This window comes from Pongo pygmaeus, chromosome 10 (assembly GCF_028885625.2).
Source record: "Pongo pygmaeus isolate AG05252 chromosome 10, NHGRI_mPonPyg2-v2.0_pri, whole genome shotgun sequence".
In the NCBI taxonomy this organism is placed as follows: domain Eukaryota; kingdom Metazoa; phylum Chordata; class Mammalia; order Primates; family Hominidae; genus Pongo; species Pongo pygmaeus.
Window position 1 is genome coordinate 108,388,392 of NC_072383.2, and position 17,224 is coordinate 108,405,615.

General features: G+C 52.9%; 1 protein-coding gene across 5 annotated transcripts in view; it reads left to right on the forward strand.

Moving 5' to 3' along the window:
* The window catches only part of FAM222A (family with sequence similarity 222 member A), a 56,643-nt gene extending 39,813 nt beyond the window's left edge, over nt 1-16,830 (forward strand). For all 5 annotated transcript variants that reach the window (XM_054444684.2, XM_063646716.1, XM_054444679.2 and 2 more), the window contains one exon: nt 14,314-16,830. In XM_054444684.2, coding sequence (XP_054300659.1) covers nt 14,314-15,590 — 1,277 coding nt within the window. In that variant the 3' untranslated portion in view covers nt 15,591-16,830. The remainder of the gene's footprint in view (nt 1-14,313) is intronic.
* Nucleotides 16,831-17,224: the final 394 nt, after the last annotated feature.

The following is a 17,224-nucleotide window of genomic DNA, read 5'->3' on the forward strand; positions in this document are numbered from 1 at the left end:
GGCGGGAGCCTCTCCTACAATATCCATACCCACAAGGGGACAAGAAACTCCACCACCCATATTGCTCGTGATAGATGAGAAGCTTTGAAGGGCTTGTCGTCCAAGAGGATCAGGGAGCAGCTCTTCCCCAATTCCCACCCTCACCCCACCCCCGCCCTACAGACCCTCAGGACACTGACAGGCTGGGGCTACTGCCTAAGTGAACCGCTGCCCACCAGCATTCCTGCAGGTGCCACTGCTTCCACTGATGCTAATAAAAGACGGAAGAAACAAAGCGATTTAAAATTCCAATGAAATTAAAAATAAATCTAGGGCCGCACAGCAGATTCAGTTACGTAGCTGTTGCTGAGTGCAGCCTGAGGGACGGAAGGAAGGTCTGGGGCCGCCTCTGCCGCAGGTACCAAGCCTGCAAGAGGACAGAGGCTCAGAGATGAAGGGCCAGGAGCAGGCCAGATAGATCTCATCCCTGTTTAGGATTTAACAACTAAAAATAAGCTCTGAGCCAACTAGGAAGGAAGTCAGCCTCTTTCATTTACCAGAGTCCAACCATGATCCACTACAAACAAACTTGAGGCTTGATAAAATCAGAGGGAGACAAAGATCCGAATCACTGCTTGTCCACACACTGCAGAGAGGCTGTGGCCAGCACAGGTAAGCTAGGACAAGTAAATTAAAAGGTAGTATGAGGATTAGAAAGGAGTAAAATTATCTGCATAGGAAAACCCAAGAGCCCAGTTGCAGTAGTCCCAGCTACTCAGGAGGAGTCCAAGAGATCAGCCTGGCCAACATATTGAGACCCTGTCTCTAAAAAAAAGAAAACCCAAGAGAATAAGACTTTAGCAACATAAGATCAACATACAAATGCAACCGTACTCCTTGACAGCAGAGGTTGGCAAACATTTTCTGCAAAGAGCAGATATTTTCAGCTTTGCGGGCCATACAGTTTCTTTTGTAATTTATTAACACTCCGGTTCTTGCAGGACTACAGCCACAGACATACGTAAATGAATGGGTGTTCCAATAAGACTTTATTTACAAAAGCAGGCAGCAGGCCAGATTTGGCCCACAGGCAGTAGTTTGGGACTCTTTTTTTTTTTGAAACAGGGTCTTGCTCTGTTACCCTGACTGGTGGGCAGTGGCATGGTCATGGCTCGCTACAGCCTCGACCTCCTGGGCTCCGGTAATACACCTACCTCAGCCTCCTGAATAGCTGGGACTACAAGCTCATGCCACCATGATCGGAAAATTTTTTAATTTTTAGTAGGGATGGGGTCTCACTATGTTACCCAGGCTGGTCTTGAACTCCTGCCTCAAGTGGTCCTCCTGCCTCAGCCTCCCAAAGCACTAGAATTACAGGCATGAGCCACTGCGCCTAGCCTGTCCATTTTTAAATTCAGCAATTTGTCTTTTTATTAAGTTGTAAAACTTCTTCATATAGTCTAGATACAAGTCCCATATCAGGCGCATGATCTGCAAATATTTTCTCCCATTCTGGAGTTGTCTTCACTTTCTTTGTGGTATCCTTTGAAGCACAAAAGTTTTGAATTTTGATGATGTCACAATGTCTTTGGTCACTTGTATTTTGGTGTTTTTGTCTAAGAAGGCTTTGCATAACCCAAGGTCATGAAGATATACACTCCTGTGTTTTAAGAGTTTTCTGATTTTAGCTCTTCCATTTAGGTCTGTAATTCTTCTTTTTTTTTTTGAGACAGAGTTTCCCTCTTGTTGCCCAGGCTGGAGTGTAATGGCACAATCTTGGCTCACCGCACCCTCTGCCTCCCAAGTTCAAGCGATTCTCCTGCCTCAGCCTCTCGAGTAGCTGGGATTGCAGGCATGCGCCACCATGCCCAGCTAATTTTGTATTTTTAGTACAGACAGGGTTTCTCCATGTTGGTCAGGCTGGTCTCGAACTCACGACCTCAGGTGATCAGCCCGCCTCGGCCTCCCAAAGTGTTGGGATTACAGGTGTGAGCCACCGCACCCAGCCTGTAATTCATTTTAAGTTTTGTGTACATCATGAGGAAAGGATCCAACTTCATTCTTTTGCATATCAATACCTAGTTGTCCCAACACCATTTGTTGAAGAGACCAATCTTTCTCCTATTGAGTTGTTTTGGCTCCCTTGTGAAAATCAATTGACCATAAATATAAGGGTTTATTTATGGATTTTCTGTTCCATTGATCTGCATGTCCATCTTTATGCCAATACCACATTGTCTTGATTCCTGCAGCTTTGTATTAAGTTTTGAAATCAGAAAGTGTAAATCCTCCAACTTTGTCCTCCTCCTTCAAGACTGTTTTGGCTATTCTGAGTCCCATGAAGTTTAGTCTCAGCTTGTCAAGTTCTGCAAAGAAGCCAGCTGAGGTTTTGACAGAGGTTTGCATTGGATTTATAGATGAACTTAGGGAATATTGCCATCTTATTATTGTCTTCCAATCCACGAACACAGGGTGTCTTTCCATTTATTTTTCTTTCAACAATGTTTTATAGTTTACAGATTTTGAGTTTTGCTCTTTTGTTAAATTTATTCCTCAGTCTTCTTTTTGATGCTGTTGTAATTGGAATTTTCTTGATTTTTGGATTGTTCATTGTGAATAAATAGAAACAGTTGATTTTTGTATATTGATCTTGTATCCTGCAACCTTGCTGAACTTCTTTATTCTAATAGTTTTTTAGTGAATTTCTTAGGATATCCTGTATACAAGATAATGTCATCTGTGACTAGAGATGGTTTTACTTCTTTCTAATATGAATGCTTTTTTTTTTTTTTTTTGTCTAATTGCTCTGGCTAAAACTTTTAGTACAATGTTGAATAGGAGTGGAAAGATACTTTGTCTTATTCCTGATTGTAGAGGGAAAGCATTCAGTCTTTTACCATGAAGTATGATGTTAACTATGTAGTTTTCATAGTTTTTTGAGTATTTTTATCATGAAGGATATTGATTTGGCAAATGCTCTGTGTCTACTGGGATGAACATGTGGTAGTTGTCCTTCTGTCAATATGGTATTAATATTAATTGATTTTTGGATGTTGAACCAACCTTGCATTCCTGGGATAAGTCCCACTTGGTCATGGTATATAATCCTTTTTCTAAGTGGCTGGATTTAGTTTGCTAGTATTTTGTTGGTTTTTGCATCTATATTCATAATGGCTATATGGTCTATAGTTTTTTTGTGTGTAATATCTTTGCCTAGTTTTAGAATTAGGGTAATACTGGCCTTACAGAATTCATCTGGAAGTGTTCTCTCTTTTTTTTTATGGAAGAGGTTGTGAATAATTAATTCTTATTTAAATGCTTGGTAGAATTCACCTATGAGGCCATCTAGGTCTGGGCTTTTCATTGTGGGTAGTGTTTTGATTGCTAGTTCAATCTCTTTACTTGTTATAGGTCTGTTCAGATTTTCAATTTCTCAAGTTAGTCTTGGTAGTTGATGTCTTTCTAGGAATTTATCCATTTCCTCTAAGTTATGAAACTCTGACAAAAGGGGCAAATGGCCTTTATGGAGAAGATAAGTTTATTCAGTGGTATTTTTTAAAGACCTAAATAAACTTAGAAATATGTCATGCATATAGACAGAGATTCAAATGGAAGAAATTCATTCCCTACATCTTGAGCATTTATGTGTGTGTAACTCAAAAGCTGACTTAATTGATAAAAACAAAGGGACCAAAAATGGCCAAGGCACTTTTGAGAAAGAAGTATCAGGGTTGGGGAAGGGGCTTGTCCTGTTACAGCTTAAAGTTGAGACAGTGGGATCAGCACAAGGACCAGGAGACAAAGCAGGGGTTGCAGATCACTGGGGAGACATATGCCATGCTGGGACAAGTGGTTATCCACAGGGAATAAGTGACAGAGGAGCCCTACCTCACACCGTACCCAAAAAGGAATCCCAGGCAGACTAGAAATCTAACTGTGGAAAGCAAAACCATATCATTCTTCGAAGAAAATGATGGAGAATATAATCCCCAGGATAGAAAGGATTTCCAAAATGAGAGAAAAAAAAGACAAGCCACAAGTTGAGAGTGGGTGTCTGCAACACTTATAATGGACCAGTGTCCAGAATAGAGAGCCACGGATGTGGCTGCAGAAAGACAATGATGGGAACAGGCAGGGAGCCAGGGGTGGGGAGGGGGCGGGACAGGTAGGTGAGTCAGAACAACAGGTGTATGGCTGGAGACAGACAGGAGTAGGTCTATGTCTGGAGAAGGCGAGAGAGGAGGCCGGGCTGAAGGCAAAAGGACAGGCAGCAACATCAGGACAAGACAGGAAACACAGACAAATCTGGGGCCCTGGGTGCAGGCAGAGAGTAAGGTGTGGGCTCCCAAAGACAGAGCCCAGCTAGGGAGTGGGCAAGGGAAACTGAGGCACATGAGAGCATCAAGAAAGTCAGGCTGGAGAGGGATTAAAGTGTCCCCAGCCCCACCAGCAGGGCCACTTTGGCCGCTCCAGGGCTGTGGGGTGTGGAAGGTGTGTGTGGATAAATGTGTGCGTGGAGCACCTGACTCTCTTTGTATGTTGAGGGTGTCCCTGAACGTCTGGGCACACATTGTGAGCATCTCAGCACATGTATGTAGCTTGCGTGTGTGCACATGTTAGAGAACGAGAGGCAGGGTCCTTTGTACAGGGCCCCTTGTTCGCTGCTACCCTCCACTGCCAGTTCCGGCCCAGAAAGAGCTAGAAGGAAGGTGGCCAGCCTTTTCTGAGCATCTGTACCAGGCTGACTGACATGCATTGTGTCATTTCATCTCCATTCCCCTGCCCTCATGGGAAACAGACATCAGGAGAGCTGCAGTCACTTCCCTGAGGTTCCCTGGCTGGTCACTGGGATGCGTGGATTCACACCTGTGGCTGACCTCAGGGGCCCTCAGGCTACCACCCTAGTCATTGGGCTGGGGCAGGGTCCCTGTGACAGCCAGGAAGGTATGGAGCAGCCACTCCTGCCCCTCCCATACAGGCTGGAGAACAGCTGTGTCTGCCCTAGCCCAGCCGCCATCCCTGCCCCCCTTCCTGGGCGACCTCATTAGGGATTCTGCCTCTGCCACCAGCTAATTAGTGTCACGTTAATTGAGCATTCAGGAGGCTGCCACCTCCAAGGGCAGAGTGTGGCAGCGAAGGGGAATGCAGATGTGGAGCTGCTCCCCCCGGCGAGCTGGGGCCAGGCCCTGTGCCAGGGACCCCTTCCATCCTAGAGAAGCCCTGGACACCCCTTGCTCTCCCACTTCAACACAGATAATACCCTGAGCCCTAACAAAGGAGGCAGTAGACAAAGCGTGCAACGGCTTGAGAAAGAAACGACACTGGGTGAACACCTACTGTGTGCTAGCACACCTTTCACTCTCCCTTCTCTTATGGGAAGGCGAGAATTTGCTCCATTCTACCGTCCAGAAAGCTGAGGTCCACCAAGGGAACCCCTTCTCCAGGGGCATGCCCAGTGAAGCAGTAGGAACCTAGGACCGCAGGGGGATCCAGGAGGTAGCTCTGGTTCCAGCAGAACCCACCTCCAAGCCTCCTGTCTGCCACTCCCGGCTCCTTGGACAGGTGACTTGCCCTCTCCAAGCCTCAGCTGCTTATCTGTCAAATGGGGGCAGCCCCAGAATGCACCCCACAGGATGGTGAGGGCTGAAGAACACACGCCTCTCCCTGGACCCAGCCTGGCCCTGCCTGGCTCACTCTGCAGTAGGCCCTGTGGTGCAGTGTTGCAGTCCAAGCTCCCCGCTGCTCCATGGTCCCTCTGGCACATCCCCAACCCACTCCGCCTGTCCTGCCCCCTCCTCAGCTTCTGGAAGGCCCGCTCTTGTGTCTCCCTTTAGCAACATTAAATCCCACTCAAAGGGCTGGTTTTAATTGGCTTAATATACTCGTTAATAACCACATCTATTTAACACACCTGTAAAAGGCCCATAACATTAACTTAATGGCAGCGGCAGCTCGTCCAGCACTTCCAGCCCAGCCAGCCTTTTAAATTTCCTGACAAGTCTTTAATGGGGGCCGCAGCAGGCAGAGGCAGAGTGGGGGAAGGAGTGGCCCCAGTACACAGTGGGGAGCACCCTGGCTTCTGCATGTTTGAGCCCAGATGCTGCCTGGCGGCTGCCCTTGCAACCTCTCAAAGGCCTGGGAGCAGGATTCTTTGGCCTTGGAGCCGCCATCCATGGTACGCTTTCCAAGCACCCTCGGTGGTGGCAGCTGCAATTATTTAGATGTCAGGGTGGTGAGAAAAAACAGGATCTGCCCTAGAAGGTCTCCAAATCTAGCCCAGGAGTAAAGTAGACCGACAGCTACAGCATGGGGGTCCTACGAGGACACGTCAGGGGCTGCCTGGCTGGGGGACACCTCGGCTGAGACCTGAGGGTCAGGAGAGCCAGTGGGCCCGGGGTATGTAGGCAACCCCTCTTATTGCATTTACCCAGCACAGAACGCAAGCTCCTACTGTGTACCATGCACCAGTGCATGGTGGAATGCTGGGTGGAGGCCGTCCCTGCCTCATGGACAGCACCCCCCCACACACATTTCACCACTTTGGATCAGGTGCTGTGACCCTTCGCATAGGGGTGTGGGGTAGGGGAAACACATACAGACCCGGAGAGCAGTCTGTCGAGGTGGTCAGCACGGGGAGGCAGTGCTTCAGTTAGACCCTAAAGGACCAGTGAGGCTTCGGTTATGGAGGAAAGAGGGCACATCAGTGTGAGACAATGGGCCCGAGCCACAGTACCAACGCTGCCCAGTGACTGAGAGCAGGAGCCAGGGGGATGGAGGACCTAGGCTCAAATCCTGGCTCACAAATCCTCTCTCGGCCACCAGTGGTCTCAAACTGGCAGCCTGTGGGCCACATCCCGCCCACCTGGTGTGTGGTTGGCCCTGCTGGGTATTTGAATGCTGCTTAAATGTGAACATTCTCTGGTCAGGACACACCTCCCTGCCCACCTCAGTCCCTGCCATCTGTCCTCTCTAGGCATTTGTTTGTGACCCCCGCTTGACGCTCTACTCCTTGAACGTCTGACCTTCTCTTCTGAAGCACGGGGCTGCCACAAGGACTGCGGAAGGGCAAGGCCATGAGAGTTTGGCACAATGCCTGGCCTGGCGGGAATAGTGAACAGAGGGTGGCATATGAGAGGAAGCTGGGGACACCGTGTGTGGCTCCAGGGGCCTGTGGGAAGGAGGCCTGGGCCAGGTGGCCAGGGCCTTGAATGCCACCCTGAGCAGCTCAGACTCACACAAGCAGGAGCTCAGTGGAGGGGGTTACAGAAAGAGGCAGCTGGGAGCTTGGAGGCAGTGGAGGGGACTCCGATGAAGTCATCAACCCCACAACCATGCCCCTACTGAGGGTAGGCACTGAGCTAAGCTGGCTCTTAACACCTCTCACAGAACCTCCCAGGTCAGCAGCAGCATTCACCCATTTCACACAAGGGAAAATGAAAGCTCAGAAAGGGACAGTGGTGTGGCAGAGCTGGGACTTGAACCAGATCTGTGGCTCAGAGTCCACGTTCCACCTGCAGCCCCACCCCCAGATGCTGTAAGGCTGCCCTCCAGGCCTCTATGCTCTTCCCAGAAGCAGACACTGCCTCACCAAGGCGGGTGGGGAGCCAGAAGCGGCCACGGGAGTAAGAGGAGCTTTGATGCAGCTGCCAAGGGCACTACCCCAGGCTCCAGGCAGGACCCGAGGAGGACAGGGAGCTGTGTGCCCCTCCCCACATCCTAAATCAATACTCAGTCACTGGCTGCTGGCAATTATAGAAAAGCACAGAGGAGTAAAATCCCCCTGCCATCCCATAACCCGGGCCCTCTTCCCAGGCAGGCTGCTGTCAGCATTTGGGGCTTGTTCCTTCACACCTTGGTTCTACCTCCTTGCAGAGAGAAGGAGAGAGCCTGCAAGGGTGTAGTAAGTTACAGGCATGTGGGAGCCACCTCTTTCCATGTGCCTGCCCCGTCCATATCCCCCACATCTCCAGGGCCTCTCGAACCTCATGTTTAAGGCCCAGCAAGTCCCATTGCTTCTGAGGGCCCCTGGGTGTGGGTACTCTGCCTGGAGCCAGCAGTTGGGCAGATCCCAGGGCTTCCTTTGGCCCCTTTCCAGCCAGCAGCCTGAGGGGTCATAGGAAGACCTGAGTCAGATCTCTCTTCTCGGCTCAGAACCTTCCAACATGGAGGAAACCCCCAGGTCCTGGCAGTGGCCCTGAAGCCTGCCGGTTTGCAGTGCACTCCCACCTCTCCAGCCTGCCAGCCTGTCTTCCCCACCCCACCCCAACTGCTTCCCCAGCTGCGCCAGGTCCCAGGTCCCATGCACTCACCAGCCCCCCAAGACTACCTTCCATCAGCCATCCACATGGCTCCTTTGCCCACCTCCCTCCAATCTGTACTCCAAAGCCACATTATCAGAGGAGGCTTCTTTGCTGACCACCCTGTCCAAGCTAGGTGCCCCTCTATCTCGCCACTCATAGTCCCATGCCCTGCTGTTCTGGTTACTGTAGCTGTGTGGTAACCCCAAAACCAGCAGTGCCAAACAGCCACTTATGCTCAGGAATAGGGGCCGGGCACAATGGGGAGGGTGCAGCTGCCCTGTGATGTCCTGGTGATGGTAGGGGCCACGGAAATCTTCTGAAGACCTGCATGCTCACATGTTAGGCCTCAGCTTCCTTAGAATGCAGTGGCCATGTTCCAAGGATGGAGGTCCCCAGAGAACATATTCCAGGTGGAAGCCACATTGCCTCTTACAACCCAGCCATGAGAGTCACACGGCACCACTTCCGTGGCATCCTATTTGATAGAATGGAGTCATGAAGCCACAGGCCCCCTCCCCACCATCCTTGCCACTGCTGAGAAGCCTGCCCCAGCCCACTGGCTCACCCACTTCCTTCATGTAAGACCTTTTCCTGTCATTACATTTACCAAAACGGGACTGTGCAATTGCACTAAACACTCGCAGCTGGGCCCACTTTCAAGGGAGAGTCTGGAGCCTTCACCAAGCTGGGGTCAGGGCCCCAAGTAGTCTGGGACCCCAAGCCACCTCCATTGCTACTCTAGTGGAACAGGTTGGGTTTGAGGCACCCACAGGTGGGCTCAGGAAAGTCCTTCAGGGAACAAGATGTAAAGGAGGAGCTGCAAACCCAAAGGCTTCCAGGGGCCACCGGGGCACTGTGGCCAGGCCAGGCTTCAGACAGGGACTCCAGTGACCTGGAGGCTCATGCCCCACCTGAAGGCACTCACATTCGAAGCACGTTGAAGCACTGAGCAGCTCCCCCAAGCCCATCTCTAAGAGGGACTGGGGCTCAGGGCCACCAGCTGGAAGTTGCTAAGTGCCAGGCAGAAGCCCAGGACAGGTGTGAGAGCTGCCTCCCTGGGTGGCCTCTGATGGGTGGCCTCCCTGCCTCCTTGAACCTCTAGGCTGACTCTGTGGTCCCTCCTCAGGACTGTCCTCCTCCTGATTCTAGAGAAGAAGAGGGCCTCATGAAGACCCTGGCTTCGCCCTGCCTCCAGGTGGAGGTAGGGTGAAGACAGCCTGGAAAGCAGACAGACTGGGCCTGAATCTCAGCTCCACCCTTTGTTGATTGCATGCTCTCGGGAAACTCTGAGCTTCCACTTCCTCCTCTGTACAGCGGGACCTGCATGAGTCACCTACTGCTGTGTGACAAGTAAAACTCAGTGGCTTAAGGCAGCAACAGTCAGTTAATATCTCTCATGGTTTCTGTGGCTTAGGAAGTTGGGAGCAGCTTGGCTGAGTGGTTCTGCTCAGGGTCTGTCATAAGGTTGCAGTCAGGATATTGGCCAGGGCTGCACTCTCATCCGAAGGCCTGACTGGGGCTGGAGGATCTGCTTCCAAGAAGTCTCACATGGTCTTCTTGGCCGAAGGCTGCAGTTCATGGCCACAGGGGCCTCTTTCTCCATGGGCTGCTTCAGTGTCCTGACACAACAGTGGCTTCCCCCAGAGCAAGTGGTCTGAGAGAGCGAGTGAGGAGGAAGCCACAACTACTTTTATGACTGAGCCCTGGAAGCCCTATATTTTCACTTCCAGAGTATCACACTAGTTATACAGGTCAGTCCTGTTTGGTGTGGGTCCCAGGGACTGGACAAGGGCATGAATACCAGGAGGTATAAAAATCATTGGTGTGAGTGGCAGATCATGGAGGCCAGCTGCCAAATGTCCTAACTTGTCTGTTTCCTCATCAGTAAAACGGGGACCATCTCCCACCTCTAGGTTGTTGGGGCCTCCAAATGAGAGTCGTCAAGAAAAGCCATGGAGGCTGGGTGCCGTGGCATCTCAAAGTGCTGACCTGTAGTCCCAGCACTTTGAGACACCAAGGTGGGAGGGTCACTTGAGCCCATGAGTTCAAGACCAGCCTGGGCAACATAGTGAGACCCGATCTCTACAAAAAATACAAAAATTAGTCAGGTGTAGTGGCACACCCTTGTAGTTCCAGCTACTTGGGAGACTGAGGCAGGAGGATCACTTGAGCCTGGGAGGTTGAGGCTGCAGTGAGCTATGATTGTGCCACTGCATCCCTGAGTGAGACCCTGTCTTCAGAAAAAAAAAGAAAAAGAAAAAAAGCCATGGCCATGGAGCCTAGCACATACCAGACGCTCACCAAAATGAGCTTCTGTATTATGGCACTTTCTGTGGAATGGCAGAGGGACCAGGTCACCCTCAGTGAGCCCTGTTGACCACTTGGGGGCAAAATGCCCCTTCTTTCAGTGAATGGGGACTAGGAACAGGCACTCTTTTTTTTTTCTTCTTCTTCTTAAGGTTTTAAACACCAATTTATTCCATCCATTAGATAGATTTTGTAGATTTAATCATTTTCACAGTTGGTGGCTCATTGGATACTCAAGATAAACTCCAAATGAAAGTATAATGGTGAGGACAAATGAGTTTTCACACCACAATGGCAGAAACTTGCTTGGGAAGAGAGTTTAAGAGGAACAAAAATACATACAGATATAATTTTTTTTTCCTCGGCAGCTGCTTTTGCTGACTCCAGTAGGTTACCACAGTTAATTTCACCAGTTTTGTTCATCTGTAAAATTGCATAAAAGTGACATTTTTGTGCTCATTATAGCAACTGCTGATTTATGGCTGGTAAATGAAGAGCTGGTCCCTTTTTTGCGGGACTCTCCGAGTGGTGCTAAGTGCCCATGAAATTGCTTGTATAATGTAGTTTAAATCCAATCTCGGAGAAAGATTCCCCCGTTGGCCAAAATGACATTTCCATTCTCCACACCGAGTTTATTTTAGGCCACTTAGGAGGAGGCTGCTCCAGGCAGAATCGGGATGGGGGTCCACGGCCGGGTCCACTTGCCCAGCCTCAGTGAGGCCAGATGGACGGAGAGCCACCTACTTCTTCACTCCCTGCTGCCCTGGCCAGGTCAGACCACACCCTTCACCCTAGGGCAGAGGCAAATAAGCCAACCTAAGCTCATTTGCCTAGGCCCATAGGCCTGCCCATGCCTTACCCTGCTTAAAACCTCCCATGGCTGCCCAGTGCCCCAGGTCGGGGCTTCTCCCCGTTGGCCCTGCTGACAATTGGGACTGGACCCTTCTCTGTGGCAGAGCTGTCCTATGCATTGTAGGATGTTTGCTGGCATCCCGGGCCATGACCCACCCGATGCCAATAACACCTCTACCCCTAGCTGTGACAGCCAAACATGTCTCTCCACACAGCCAGAGTGCCCCGTGCAGTGAGAGCCGCTGTCCTGCAGTGAAGAGGCCCTCCCGGCCGGCCACCTCTCTCGGGCTTCTCTCTGCAAGCCTGCCCCGGGCTCCCTCTCTCCTCCCGAGTCATTTACAGTTCCCACCCGGACTACTTCTCTGCCTCAGGGCCTTTGCCTGGGCTGTTTACTCTGCCTGAAATCTGTTTCTCCCTCCCTTTTCACCCCTTCTACCAGTGGCCCAGGACTTAACCAGGATACAGTTCCTTTTGGAAAGCTATCTCTGGACCCCCATGTCCCGCCGCCACCTGTTCCTCTCCATCCCATTTCACTTGGATTGGTTGTGAGCCCACGAGGGTGTCAGGGACAATGCTTTAGAAGGATGGGACATGGCCTGCGGCCTTCTGATCAGTGGGGAGGTAGCAGGGTCTGCACTCTATCCCCAGCTGCCATGCCAGTCCCACCTGTGCCCGTCAGAAGGGTGGCATGAGTCCCCTGCCCCTTTTCTGGGAGGGCCCTTTCTCTGGGCAGACGGGGAAGGTAGTAATACTCACGCTCACAGAACACCAGCTTTTGTTAACGCCATCTACCGCACATGACCCGTCAAACCCTCCCAGCCACCTTGGGAAGTAGTATTAGCAGCAGCATCACCCCATTTGACAGATGAGGAAGCAGAGGCTGAGTGGTGAAGCTCCTCTCCCAAGCCCCCCTGAAAGTAATGAGCTCCAAGCACCTGTCATGTACCTCACCCACTACTGAGCCCCCTGGCGCCTCCATTCCTTGAGGCTACCTTGGAGACCTGGCGTGATCATGACCCCCATTCTACAGGTGGGAAAACTGAGGCTCAGCTGGGCAAACTACATGCCCAGGGCCATTCGATCTGCCTCATGGAACTCCACCACCACCACTCTCCACACCCCCTCAGCCCTGGGAAAGCCGTGGGCTGCCCTTGGGAATGTCTCAGGACCAGGGAGGGGCTATGGATGGGGGCAGGAGTCTGCCCGCCATGGCCCTCCTTCCCCATGGCAGGGCCAGTTGTGTCCACTTACAGTGGGGACAGTCAGCCTGTAGCACAGAGCGTACCCTTCAGCCCCATGCAGGCGGCTCGCTAAAAAGGCAGCAGCAGCCATGCTGGCCTTTCAGGTGAACGGTAGACTCAAGGAGGGGCCAGGAAGCAAGAGGCAGCAGCTCGCCGTGGCGCTAAGCCCCATCTGCCATGTTCACGTAGTAGCACGCTTAACCAGCCCATGAGGTGGGCAGGGGGTCATCATCCCATTTCACAGGTGAGGAAGGGAGGCACAGGGAGGATAAAAGGGTTAGAAGGAAGGAATGTCCCCCAGAGTGGTGACAGAATGAAAGATGACACCAAGCACTGGCAGGTTGTGGGGCTACTGGAACTCCTGTGCTCTGCGGGTGGGAGTGTAGCCTGGCATGGTCTCACGGATGAACGGTCAGGCATTTTCTCCCGAAGCCGGGCAGGGGCATCTCCCCTGTGACCTAGAAATTCCATTCCTGGGTATATTTCCAACAGAACTCTGCATGCACTAAGGGCCGTGGCACTGTATTTATTTACTTTTATTTTTTTGAGACAAGGTCTTTCTCTGTTGGCCAGGCTGGAATGCAATGGCACAGTCACAGCTCACTGCAGCCTCCAACTCCTGGGCTCAGGTGATCCTCCCACTTCAGCCTCCAAAGTAGCTAGGACTACAGGCATGCACCATAATGCTTGGCTTTTTTTTTCCCCCCCCCCATAAAGACGAGGTCTTGCTGTGTCGCCCAGGCTGATCTTGAACTCCTGGGCTCAAGCGATCCTTCCACTTCAGCTTCCCAAAGTGCTGAGATTACAGGTGTGAGCCACCTCACCCAGCTAGAAACAACCCAAATGCCATCAAGAATAGAAAGGATGGGCCAGGTGCAGTGGCGCATGCCTGTAATCCCAGCACTTTGGGAGGCCGAGGCAGGAAGATCACTTGAGCTCAGGAGTTTGAGACTGGCCTGGCCAACGTGGCACAACCCCGTCTCTGCAAAAAATACAAAAATTAGCCAGGCATGGTAGCGCATGCCTAGGATCACTTGAGCCTAGGAGGTCGAGGCTGTAAGTGAGCCATGACTGCACCACTGCACTCCAGCCTGGGTGACAGAGCAAGACCCTGTCTCTAAAAGAACAGAAACGATGAATAGATTGCGGCATAGTCACACAACAAATACCATACGGCAATGAGACAGACCAGACTACTCCCCACACAGCCACCCGGATGACACTCACATAGCATGAAGTGACAGAAGCCAGGTGCAAGTGAGTACATACTGTACAATTCCATCTTACCACATACACAAACCAGGCACAACCAGTCCATGTTAGAAGTCAGGATAGTGGTTAGCGTGGTGTGGTTAGAGACTGGGAGGAGCCCAGGGACCCTACAGAGGATTAGCAGTGTCCTGTCTCCTGGCCTGGGTACCATAAAACAGGTGTGTTCCTTTTGTGAAAGTTCATCAAGCTTATGATGCAGGCAGTTCCCTGCACTTTACACTGAAATTCGAAGTTTAAAAATGTAGAAGGAATAAGGAGTAAAATGAATGGGAAATGAGTGGAGGGGGCAGGACTCGTGAGCCCTGTGGGGAGAGGTGGGCGTGGCCTCCTGATGGACCCTCACACCTGCTTTCCTCCCACAGGCGAGGCGGTGGCCAGCGCCATGCATTCCTCCCGCTACCCGAGCCCAGCAGAACTGGACGCCTATGCCGAGAAGGTGGCCAACAGCCCACTGTCCATCAAGATCTTCCCCACCAACATCCGTGTGCCCCAGCACAAGCACCTCAGCCGCACAGTCAATGGCTATGACACCAGTGGCCAGCGCTACAGCCCTTACCCACAGCACACCGTTGGCTACCAGGGCCTTCTGGCCATCGTCAAGGCCGCGGTTTCCTCCTCCAGCACGGCCGCACCAGCTGGGCCCGCCAAAAGTGTGCTCAAGAGCGCCGAGGGCAAGCGGACCAAGCTGTCACCGGCCGCTGTGCAGGTGGGCATTGCGCCCTACCCAGTGCCCAGCACTCTGGGGCCCTTGGCCTACCCCAAGCCACCCGAGGCGCCTGCTCCACCACCCGGCCTGCCCGCAGCCGCCACTGCCGCCTCCGTCATCCCCCTGCCAGGCCGGGGCCTGCCCCTGCCACCTTCCAACCTGCCCTCCATCCACAGCCTCCTCTACCAACTCAACCAGCAGTGCCAGGCCCCGGGCGCCGCACCCCCTGCCTGCCAGGGCGTGGCTGTTCCCCATCCCAGCCCTGCCAAGCACGGCCCAGTGCCCAGCTTCCCCAGCATGGCCTACTCGGCCGCAGCCGGTCTGCCTGACTGCCGGAAAGGCACTGAGCTGGGCCAGGGAGCCACCCAAGCCTTGACGTTGGCTGGGGCCGCCAAGCCTGCAGGGTATGCAGACAGCGGCCTGGATTACCTGCTGTGGCCACAGAAGCCGCCCCCACCGCCGCCCCAGCCACTGCGTGCCTACAGTGGGAGCACGGTGGCCAGCAAGTCCCCTGAGGTTTGCGGGGGCCGGGCATATGAGCGGGCCAGCGGGTCACCCCTCAACTGTGGCGTGGGGCTGCCCACCAGCTTCACCGTGGGCCAGTACTTTGCGGCCCCCTGGAACAGTGTGCTGGTGACCCCCACCAGCGACTGCTACAACCCGGCGGCGGCGGTGGCGGTCACGGAGCTGGGGCCGGGGGCAGCCCGGGAGCTGGCTGGGCCCCCTGCAGATGCCCTCTCGGGCCTGCCCAGCAAGAGTGTGTGCAACACATCGGTGCTGAGCAGCAGCCTGCAGTCACTGGAGTATCTCATCAACGACATCCGGCCACCCTGCATCAAGGAGCAGATGCTGGGCAAGGGCTATGAGACGGTGGCCGTGCCCCGGCTACTCGACCACCAGCATGCCCACATCCGCCTACCCGTCTACAGATAAGGCCTGCCCTGCGGACATATGGACATGCAGACGGGGCGCGGGGCCGGGAGGCAGGCCGCAGAACAGGGTGGGCGGCTCACAGGGGCGCTCAGCCCCACCCTGTGCCTGCTGATGCCCACAGGGGAGCCAGGCTGGCTGCCGCCTCGCTGCAGCCAAATGGAGGGTGGCAGGGCAACCTCACATACCAAGGCTCCTCCCCACCATCAGTTGCCCCAGGACACAGTGAGGGCCTGGGGGCAGCCACTGACGCCCATGCCTTCCTTTATCTAAGCTGGCAGAGGCAGGGGGAGAGAAACCACTCAAAAATGGGAATGGTTCTTTCTGGGCCTCCTGGGACAGGGGCCCAGGCCAAGGTGGGGTGCAGGAGGAAACAGGCACACCAGAGTCAGGGTGGGGGCAGAGCAGCCTCCCAGGGGTCAGGCAGCTGTGTCTCCCCACACTGGCTCCCCAGTATTCTGGAAAAGGGGCACAGGAGGCCAATAGGAAGTCACTGGGCCCAAAGTGTCTCCCCACCAGCCAGGTGAAGACCACTCTGACAGAGGCCCCAGGGACTATACCAGTCCCCCTGTTCCTCCTTCCCCTACCCCCACCATTCCTTCCTAACACAGAGTTGCACCCCCATCCCCATTCTCCAAACCCTGGACTAGCATCTTCCCCCTTCCCTCCAATACATCTTATATTCCCCCTTCCCGCCAATACATCTTATAGGGCTGCTGGGTACAGTTGTTCAGGCTGTGCACTGCACAAGGGCACCTTGTCCAAGGAGACACCACTTTCACCCAAACTTGTATATTTATTACAATTTTCTGCATCTTGAGGAAGGGGCGTCATTTTCCTGTTCGCACAAAGGCACCACAGGGGCTAACAATGGGCCTGCAATCTTAGATCCCATTCAGAGAGAACCTCCCTTGCCTTCTTAGAGGGATCTCTTGGGACCCTCCTGGTTTTAACTGGGAGGCCCAATCCAACTCCTTTCCTGCAAACCACCCTCCAAGGCCTGTCCCACACGATCAAGGCGGGGAAAGATAGGCAGGAGTCCCCTCATGAAGTCCTCAAGTCCTGGCCCCTCTGGCGCTCTGGCAGCGGTACTGTATCTCTCTCCAAGGCCTGTTCAAGCACTAAGTGCATTTACAAATCTCTGAGAATGTTTTTTTTTTATACTAAAATTGACCATTATATTCTACTGTGAGAAGTGCAGTCTGCACTATATTGTTTTAAAAATGAAGAGAAAGAAAAAAAAAGGAAAACACAGATGGTGTCTCAGCTGTCTGGTTGCTTTTGTAGCTCTTGTTTTCGTTTTCTTTCTTCCTCCCCTTAGGAGTGAAAGGGGCTGTCTCCTCCCAGCTGACCAGGCTTGCAGCCCGGGAGGGAAGCAGGCCAGGAACCTCCGGGTACCTCCTGTGCGTGGAGCATCCTGCCCTCAGTGCTTCCCCTATTCCAGCTCTTTCAAGATGGACATTGTCATTTAGCACACAGGCTGATGGCTGCTAGGTCACAGCCAGCAATCGATCCCTAGAGCAGCAGAGACAGAACCAAACGGGGGCCCTCTTCCTCATTTCCTTCATGGTGATCTCGAGGGGGCATCTCCCCTCCATCACAATTTCTTCCCAGCTCTTCCTCTGTGCCTGGCATGC